At 44.3% G+C, this 10908-nt stretch overlaps 1 protein-coding gene across 1 annotated transcript in view; it reads left to right on the forward strand.

Annotated features, from left to right (window-relative positions):
- Nucleotides 1–5511, forward strand: part of LOC138963290 (pro-resilin-like) — a 106123-nt gene extending 100612 nt beyond the window's left edge. The window contains exon 6 of the mRNA XM_070335355.1: nucleotides 863–5511. Coding sequence (XP_070191456.1) covers nucleotides 863–2853 — 1991 coding nt within the window. The 3' untranslated portion in view covers nucleotides 2854–5511. The remainder of the gene's footprint in view (nucleotides 1–862) is intronic.
- Nucleotides 5512–10908: the final 5397 nt, after the last annotated feature.

Below are 10908 nucleotides of genomic sequence, written 5' to 3' on the forward strand. Positions count from 1 at the left end.
GATTTCCAGGTTTGCATTGTGTCGGCTCTAATTTTTTCTTTCAAAATCAAAATAAAAGAATCGAAACTTTATTCACGAATACCATTTTGTAAGCCACTAAAACCAAAGACACGCCACACTATTTTCCTTCCACCATTCCTCGATGGAAAAGAGTTCGTGTTGTTTTTGTTTTAATTTTTGTCTTTGTCGTTGATCATTGTATACACAAATTACACAAACGTCATCTTGTGAGGGACCAAAAAATATTGAAACTCTCGGATGATTTTTTTGTGTGGTATCAACCTCGACCTACGGTCTCGGTTGATACCACAAAAAAATCATCCTCAATATTTTTCGGTCCCTCACTCGATGACGTTGTGTAATCTATCTGTATCTGATTCCATTGTACCTGCCTCGGTCTTGGGCACTCTATTTGTTTAATTACGACAAATTTTGGCAGGATCGCCTGATGTGCTTGCAGTAGTATTACGCTCCTATAGTTTACTGTCAGAAATGAGTGTTTGTGTGCGTGCAACGGCGCTACTTGCAGAAACTATGCCAGAACCAATGTTACTTAGAGGGCGTGTATTATTGCATTCCAGAATCAAGATTCCCTTGCAAGAGCATACGATTTTATTTATTTGATAAAGTATTAATCTAATCAGATATAGTGTACGCCTGGGGGATAGTTCAAATCTCTCCACAGCTGGGACGCAATATGTTATTTATACTTTTGCTCGCAGCAGCACTGCGCTATCGTCGAAATGTTATCTTACAATGTAACATAGAGTAAGTGCTAGAAGCGAGGTCTGGTTGCGCCGGTCGCGGTGTAGAAGAGCTGTAGGCGATGGGGGCTGACAGCGCTGTGTTGGTGTCGTTGCAGTGCCCACGGGGATCCAGAACGGACCTTTCGGAGGATTCTCAGACTCTGGCAGCGCGTTCTCCTCGCCTTTCAAGTCGCCCTCCGCCTCCTCGCCCGGCTTCTTCGACCTCGGCCCCAAGAGCGACGTCTACTCTCCCTCCACCACCAACTTCGTCAACGGACCGCAGCAACCCAACCTCAACACCAACAACCTCAACAACAACAACCTCAACAGCAACAACATCAACAACGTCAACAACCCAGTGTCACCGCAACCCGTCCCCACCGCCCCCATCGGCAATACATCGCAGCAGCAGGGTCAAGGTCTAGGTCAAGGTCAAGGCCAAGGTCAGGTTCAAGGTCAGGTGACCCCTCAGCCGGGACCGAACCCCATAGATAACCAGAATCAGTACCCTGATAACCAGAATCGTTACCCGACCAGTCAAACTCAGTATCCACCAAACCAGAACCAGCTTCCGAACAACCAGAATCAGTACCCTCCAAACCAAAACCAGTATCCCCAAAACCAGAACCAGGTACCCCCAACCCAGAACCGGTTTCCCGGCGTGTCACAGCCCCCACCCAACCAGGGAGACCAGCTGCTGGAAGGGTTCTCCTCCTTCCCTGTCCAGGCCTCTATCTTCCAGAACCCGCTTGGGGGCCCGAGTAACGGCGTGGGCACGATCCAGGGAGCCAAGGCGCAGCTCGGGGACCTGTTCTTCCAGGGCTCGGACAAGAACCCGGCGGCCGACCTGCTGGAGACGGGTCTGTTCGGGTCGAAGGAATACGGGGCCGGTAACGGTCAGTACAACCCCTACGAGGACTTTGTGGAGGCCAATAATAACCAGCAGCCTGCTCCGGCTCCCTCAAACTACGACAACGGCGGCAACAGCAACAACTACGACGACTACGGCGGAGACTATGCGGACAGAGATTACAGAGGCGGTGACGGCGGTGCTGGCGGTGGCGGCGGTAACCCCGACTACGGCGCACAAGGTAACAACTACGACAATTACGATGGTCAGGACTACAATGACAGGGGTTCCCCGAGCTCTCAGGGGGGTGGAGGCCCGCCCTACGACTCGTACCCTGCTGGCGATTACGCGGACTATCCTTCACAAGGTGACAGCAGAGACTATCCATCGGGAAGTCAAGACTACCCTTCAGACAGTGGTAAAGATTACCCTTCAGACAGTGGTAGAGATTACCCTTCAGACAGTGGAAGAGATTATCCTACGGATAGCAGGGACTATCCTGCAGGAAACGGTGGAGATTATCCTTCAGGAGGCAACTATCCCATCGAGTATCCAGACAAGGGAGACTACCCCGGCAACAGGGACTACAGCAGTAATGGCGAGGACTATCCCGTGTCCTCGTCCTATGACTCCGACCCCATCCCCTCGCCGTACGACGTAAAGGAAACCCCTCAGACCGAGCCCGCCAAGACCGGGGACCGCTATGGACCAGGAGGCGGGTCTGACTCGTCACAGCCCTACAATGGCATCCTGCCCGGGGAACCGACTGACGGCTACAACCTTCCCGAGGACGACGCGGGCGACAAGAAGGCCGTGACTTACTACGTCAACCCCACCACCCAGAGCGTGTCCACCAACCTGCCAGTCGACCCAAACTCCATCCCGCTTCTTGACTCCGGCGTAATCCCAACACCTGCCGGGTCTTTGGGCTCAGACAATTTGGGACCTTCTCCAAGCTATTCTGCAGACCCTTCACTAGACCCCTCCTACCCTTCACAGGACCCCTCCTACCCTTCCGAGGACCCCTCCTACCCTTCCACACCTCAGCCTGACTCAACCTACGACGAGTTACCCCCCACTGGCTTCTCCGACCTGGAACCATACGCCTACGAAGGAGGGTTCGTGTCTGGCATCTCGGCTGTCGGTGATGGGGGTTTGAACCGTGCACCCACTGTTGCCGGGACCACGTCTTCCCCCGTGGCTGCTTTCGACACACCTCAGCCTATCGCCCTGCCCCCAGAGCTCCAGCGTAGATAGTGTCTGGGTAGGGAACAGGTAGTGAACAGGTAGTGAACAGGCAGTGAACAAGTAGGGTAGTGTTTGGATAGTGTTTGGGTAGAGTAGTGTTTTGATAGTGTTCGGGCAGGGTAGTGTTGGATAGTGTTTGGCTAGAGTAGTGCTTTGATAGTGTTTGGGTAGAGTAGTGTTTGGATAGTGTTTGGGTAGATAGTGTCTGGGTAATGAACAGGTAGGGTAGTGTTTGGATAGTGTCTGGGTAGTGAACAGGTAGAGTAGTGTTTTGATAGTGTTTGGGCAGGGTAGTGTTTGGATAGTGTTTGGGTAGAGTAGTGTTTTGATAGTGTTCGGGCAGGGTAGTGTTGGATAGTGTTTGGCTAGAGTAGTGCTTTGATAGTGTTTGGGTAGGGTAGTGCTTGAATAGTGTTTGGGTAGAGTAATGTTTTGATAGTGTTTGGGTAAAGTAGTGTTTTGATAGTGTTTGGGTAGGGTAGTGTTTGGATAGTGTTTGGGTAAGGTAGTGTTTGGATAGTGTTTGGATAATGAACAGGTAGATAGTGTTTGGGTAGTGTTCGGATAGTCTTTGTGCAGTGATCAGATAAATGGTGTTTGGGTAGTGTTTGGATAATGTTTGGGTAGTGTTTGGATAGTGATCAGATAGATAGTGTTTGGGAAGTGTTTGGGTAGCATTTGGATAGTGATCAGATAGATAGTGTTTGGTATAGTTTGGGTAGTATTTGGATAGTGATCAGACAGATAGTGTTTGGGTAGTGTTTGGGTAGTGGTTGGATAGTGATCAGATGGAAAGTGTTCGGATAGTGATCAGATAGATAGTGTTTGGGTGGTGTTTGGGTAGATAGTGTTCGGATAGTGATCAGATATATAGTGTTTGGGTGGTGTTTGGGTAGTGATCAGATAGAAAGTGTTCGGATAGTGATCAGATAGATAGTGTTTGGGTAGTGATCAGATAGAAAGTGTTCGGATAGTGATCAGATAGATAGTGTTTGGGTAGTGATCAGATAGATAGTGTTCGGATAGTGATCAGATATATAGTGATTGGGTGGTGTTTGGGTAGTGATCAGATAGAAAGTGTTCGGATAGTGATCAGATATATAGTGTTTGGGTGGTGTTTGGGTAGTGATCAGATATATAGTGTTTGGGTGGTGTTTGGGTAGTGATCAGATAGATAGTGTTCGGATAGTGATCGGATATATAGTGTTTGGATAGTGATCGGATAGATAGTTTCTGGGTAGTGTTTTGATAGTGATCGGATAGATAGTGTTTGGGTAGTGTTTGGATTGTGATCAGATAGATAGTGTTTGGATAGTGATCGGATAGATAGTGTTTGGGTAGTGTTTTGGATAGTGATCGAATAGATAGTGTTTGGGTAGTGTTTGGATTGTGATCGGATAGATAGTGTTTGGGTAGTGTTTGGATAGTGATCGGGTAGATATTGTTTGGGTAGTGTTTTGGTAGTGATCGGATAGATAGTGTTTTGGTAGTGTTTGGATAGTGATCAGATAGATAGTGTTTGGGTAGTGTTTGGGTAGTGTTTGGGTAGTGGTTGGATAGTGATCAGATAGAAAGTGTTCGGATAGTGATCAGATAGATAGTGTTTAGGTGGTGTTTGGGTGGTGGTTTGATAGGGATCAGATAGAAAGTGTTCGGATAGTGATCAGATAGATAGTGTTTGGGTAGTGGTTGGATAGTGATCAGATAGAAAGTGTTCGGATTGTGATCAGATAGATAGTGTTTGGGTAGTGTTTGGGTAGTGGTTGGATAGTGATCAGATAGAAAGTGTTCGGATAGTGATCAGATAGATAGTGTTTGGATAGTGATCCGATAGATAGTGTTTGGATAGTGATCAGGTAGATAGTGTTTGGATAGTGATCAGATAGATAGTGTTTGGGTAGTGATCTGATAGATAGTGTTTGGGTAGTGATTTGGTAGTGATTGGATAGATAGTGTTTGTTTAGGGATTAGAGTTAGTTGGGATAGTGAACCAAGTAGAATGAAGAAGACATTTGGTGAAACATGTTGCTGTCATTCAAACACAGCTGGACAGAAAAGCGGACTAACTGAGTGAGAGGAGTGCCTTAAAACGTTCAAGAAAATGAGTGATCGAATCAAATTTAGTTCGGCCATCAGTTTTGGGCAGTGTTTGTTTGTTTTTGTTTATTTTACCTAATACAGGAGTGTTTGTGTTTTGATATAGAATCAGGATCGACAAGAGTCGAAATGATAAGAGATATCATGATAATGATGAAAATGATAACAGAAAGAATTATAATGATTTTCTGAACCAAAATACATGACAAAAGGAGTTCTGGTTTTATTTTAAAGTTGATTCGAAATGTTTAAACATTACTTTCGTGTCAGTGTTGTTTCGATTAGTACAACTCCATTTTAAGGGTGTGTGTCATTGTTCCTATCCTATAAGGATTTTGTTTATGTGTAGTAATCGACTCATGATTCAGTTGTTTAAAGAAAAAAGTTAATGCATTTATATCGACATTCGTTTGAAAAAGAATACGGCCATCTAGTGTGTCATTTTAATTGTGGTAATTTTGAATGTAAATATGATAGGTAACTTTTATACTTTTGACACATGATACACATTTCATAACGATCGTTGTATGTATCATAACGAAGTTACAAATGTACACATTGACGAAATAAGCTTCGTGTCTCGTTGTTTTAGTTTTCGTGAACACTCGTGCATTCTTAGAGGGATTATACTCTTCTAAACATACTACAAACAGCATTCTTAGAGGGATTATACTCTTCTAAACATACTACAAACAGCATTCTTAGAGAGATTATACTCTTCTAAACATACTACAAACAGCATTCTTAGAGGGATTATACTCTTCTAAACATACTACAAACAGCATTCTTAGAGGGATTATACTCTTCTAAACATACTACAAACAGCATTCTTAGAGGGATTATACTCTTCTAAACATACTACAAACAGCATTCTTAGAGGGATTATACTCTTCTAAACATACTACAAACAGGAGAAAATGAAAAGGGAGAGGAACAAGCATGACAATAAAACGATTGCAGTATACCATGAGAACAATGTTTAAATCAAAACATTAACTTCATTGACTTTCTTGACATGGAAGTCACATCCCTTCAAGAAAATAATGGTCACCACACTAATAAAAAAATTCCTGCGCAGCTAAAATTAAAACGTGGGGTGAATTTTGACAACGAGTGTGCATGCTCAGACAATTAAACGATAGTCTTCCAAAGCGCATGCTTACAAAGTTACAATTTTGAAACACCTATGAAGTAGACAAAAAACCACTAAATTATTTTTATAAAGAAATCAGTCACTGGGTTCAAAGCAAATTTAACAAGCAAGAAGGAATAAAGCAAACCACCTTTGACCTTTTATGGAAATTAAAAATGACGCGTTTGACCGTATAACGAAATACATTGCAGCCAAAGAGTGTGTACTAAAGTGGAATTAACGTCTTCGAAACATGCCATGAACATTCAAAACTGCTGACCACAACATTGCAACACTATTGACCGGAATATTGCAACACTACTGACCAGAACACTACAACACTACTGACCAGAACATTACAACACTACTGACCAGAACACTACAACACTACTGACCAGAACATTACAACACTATTGACCAGAACACTACAACACTACTGACCAGAACATTACAAAACTACTGACCAGAACATTACAACACTACTGACCAGAACATTACAACACTACTGACCAGAACATTACAACACTACTGACCAGAATATTACAACACTACTGACCAGAACACTACAACACTGCTGACCAGAACATTGCAACACTACTGACCAGAACACTACAACACTACTGACCAGAACATTACAACACTACTGACCAGAACACTACAACACTGCTGACCAGAACACTACAACACTACTGACCAGAACATTACAACACTACTGACCAGAACACTACAACACTGCTGACCAGAACACTACAACACTACTGACCAGAACATTACAACACTACTGACCAGAACACTACAACACTGCTGACCAGAACACTACAACACTACTGACCAGAACACTACAACACTGCTGACCAGAACACTACAACACTACTGACCAGAACATTACAACACTACTGACCAGAACACTACAACACTATTGACCAGGTACTATGGTACCTGCAAACATGTATGCTGTTAATCCCCACTGAAAGAATGCACTGAGCGCTGTCAAAGAACGTCAACAGAATGATTTTCCCTCAGAAACCACTCCCAAAACGGCACCAACAGTCTCTGGTCGGAATCAAGGGTTGTATTGCCGTACACAAACCCAAATTTTAATATAGAACCCCGTTTCCTCAACAGATTTAGCCTGTTTGCCAAATACAGTTTTCTATCAATCAATAGGATGCTTATATAGCGCGTATTCCGTGCTTACAGTTCTAAGCGCTTGTCGAAGAGTTGTCAACACAGGACTAACAGAGAAACTAACATCTACAGATGGACACGAACCCTATCACACACTAGCAAACCCTGATAAACATACAACAAACAACTGTTTAACAACAATGTACACATCAATAGCTAGATCCAAACAAAATAGTATTAAGCACAAAAAAACACACCTCTCACAGAGCACAGCACAAGAATGTCTTTTGGGGCACAACACATCACGTCGAACATGAAAGTCACAGCCAGCTACGGGTAGAACTGAGTCTTCAACCTACTCTTGAACGCGTCAAGAGAGGGGCTCTGGCGAAGCTCAAACGGCAGGGAGTTCCAGACGGAGGGGCCCGCGGAGGGGAATGCACGCTGACCAGCAGATGCGAGTTTCGAGCGAAGGATGTGAAGGCGGAGTGGGTCAGCAGCAGAACGAAGGGGACGGTCAGAGGGCTGGGTGTACAGGTCCAGGGAGGATTGAAGGTACTCGGGAGCAGAGTCGTTGAGACACTTGTAGACCAGAGTGGACAGTTTGTGGGAGATTCGGGTGTTGACAGGGAGAGAGTGCAAGGAACAAAGTAGGGGGGATGGGGGGGGGGGGGGAATGTGGTCTCGCTTCGTCTTCCTCAACGTCAGCCTGGCAGCAGCGTTCTGGACTCGTTGTAGGCCATGAATGGATGATACGAGGCGGGTTGCTCAGAAAGAAACACACACACACACACACACACACACACACACACACACACACACACACACACACACACACACACACACACACACACACACAAAGAATGAACGAAGTAAAAAACGAACGAACGAACGAACGATCAAACTAACAAACAAACAAACCAACAAGCAAGCAAACAAACGAACACAAAAACAACAACAACAAAACATAACAAATAAGCAACAAACATACAACCACACAAACTAAAAACAAAAACAAACAAACAAACACAATAAAAGGGACCAAACAGAAAAACAAACAAACAAACAAACAAACAAACAAACAAGCAAGAAAACAAACAAAACAAAGAAAGAAGCAAACCTCATCATAAACCTTCCCTAACATTAACCAGGACAGTATTAGCACAGTGGTTTGACAGGTTTGCTCTACAAAGTCAAGCACTGGGAAGTAATGTGTGGCGGCCCTTGAGAGCGACACACAGCGCGAAAAGAAGACCTTGCCAAGGAGACGGATTTGATGGCCCGTGAGATACGATGTCATTTGGATTAAACCAAAGCAACACTGACATTTCAGAGGGGCCTTGCAACAAAACCCAATCGATAAGAGAAACTTAACTTTGAAAACAAATTTGTGTGACACAAAGAACAGACACCTTTGGCTGAGAGATTCTGATTCCAGCAGAAATTAACTTTCGTTATCATTTTGAACTTTCGAAATGACATCGAAAAAAAACAAATAACAAAAATCAATTTTTTTCATTTTTCGTGAAAGTTTTCAGCAATTTTTCTGAAGAATTTCAATTAAAAAAGCCTCCCCCGTCCTCAAACATACACAAACGCACGTACGCACGCACGCACGCACGCACGCACGCACGCACGCACGCACGCACACACTCACTCACACACACACAACACACACACACACTCACTCACACACACACACACACACACACACACACACACACACACACACACACGTGGACATCTATGTACAACGAAACAGGAGAAATCGACCGAGCAGCCGAAGGAAGGAAGGACGAAGTAAACAAACAAACAAACAAGCAAATGTCGATAACGTGATTTGTAAAACTGAAATGATTCTGACGTCATCGAAAATTTTACCCAGAATTCACCACTTTCGTACTCTCGCGGACGTTCCAGATACAATGGCCGCCAGATCGGAACGCAAAAACGCTTCGCTTCAGCCACGAAATTCGTCGGATTATGGCCTAAACGATTCCGAAATAAACTAAACCCTGTGAGGGAAGGTGAGAAAACAATTTCCTACGGCATGCATATGTCTGATTAACCTAAGTCACGCCAAAACGCAAATAAACGCGTTTTTGACACCAAAAATAGCCTGTTGGGGTCCTTTAAGAAATAACCCTGACTAAATTTGAAGAGTGCTGCGCTCTCTTTCCGGAAATACTTTGTAGTTTCTTAAGAATGTTCGCCTAAAATATTCTTCTTATAGGATTAGACGGTCTACAGTCCTGGAAGTTTTCGCGTGGAAAATTGCGTAAACCCAAAAATAATGCCACAGGAAAGCCTTTTTCTTCACAACGGGAGTTTTTTTTATAAGCACGGATTTGATCAGATCTTGGCGTTTCCAGTGTGTACTCGACGTGTAGGCATCCCGGGATAACATGACTTTATAATAGTTAGAAGGGCGTGTTTTAATGTGTGTGTGTGTGTGTGTGTGTGTGTGTGTGTGTCAGTGTGTGTGTCAGTGTGTGTGTGTGTGTCAGTGTGTGTGTGTGTGTGTGTGTGTGGAGATTCAGAGAAAACTGCTGTACCGATCTTCATGAAATTTCACATGAGAGTTTCTGGGTATGATATTCCCAGATTGTTTTCCTTTTTGTCGATAAATGTCTTTGATGACGTCATATTCGGCTTTTTGTGAAAATTGAGACAGCACTGTCAAGCCCTCATTTTTCAATCAAATTGATTGACATTTTGGTCAAACAATTTTCGACAAAGTCCGGACTATGGGATTTAATTTTAGCTCGGCAGCGTGAAAATTGGTTAATTAGTTTGCTCATTAAAGTTGTCGTTAAAATCGAATTTTCACTAACAGATTAAAAAATATTTGCGTCGTATCCTCAATTTCTCCTGAATTCACAAACATATACATATATATCATGTTTAATTTAAAAATGTGCTCAGAATTACAGAAAATAGGTTAGGTAAGACTGCGTTTGCAAGCTACGGGCGGAGACGAGCGTGACCCGTCTCGGTCTTTGGGTGTGGTTAGTCGAGACTATCTTGAATATAGTCTCGGCGATGAGTGTTTGTTGGTGTTAATCTTTTACTTAGATGCCGACAGCTTGACTCAATGTTTTTATATCGCTTCACGCGACTTGTTTCTTCTTACGTTTTGAAGCCAGAGCTTTAGCATTTCACATTATGTGTACTCCATATACAACCACACAAACAAAAAGCCCTACCATTTTCTGTCAACGTTTCTGAAGCTAGAAGCAGCCAAACTACCAAGTACTCACACCCAGTATGCTCGTAGCAGCGGTAGTGGGTGTAGTAGTTTTCCGACCCCGTCAGGTAGCCGTAGTAAGAATCGAACCCGCGGCTGGTAGGCAGGTACTCGTGTTTGTAGAACCCCATGTGCCACTTGCCCGCCATGTGAGTCGAGTAGCCGGCTTCCCTCAGCTTGTCGGGCAGCGTGGGGCTGTCCCGGGCCAGATAAGGCCATGCTGCAGACCTAAGCCACACAGGATCACACACTAAATACTTGGGCGGGGACGTAGCTCAGTTGGTAGCGCGCTGGCTTTGTAGCCAGTTGGTCGCTATCAGCGTGGGTTCGATCCCCACGTTCGGCGAGAGATTTATTTCTCGGAGTCAACTTTGTGCAGACTCTCTTCGGTGTCCGAACACCCCCGTGTGCACACATGCGCACGAAAAAGATCCCACGTTCACAGCGAAAGTCTCAGGGC

Source organism: Littorina saxatilis, linkage group LG3, assembly GCF_037325665.1.
Source record: "Littorina saxatilis isolate snail1 linkage group LG3, US_GU_Lsax_2.0, whole genome shotgun sequence".
Taxonomy (NCBI): Eukaryota; Metazoa; Mollusca; class Gastropoda; order Littorinimorpha; family Littorinidae; genus Littorina; species Littorina saxatilis.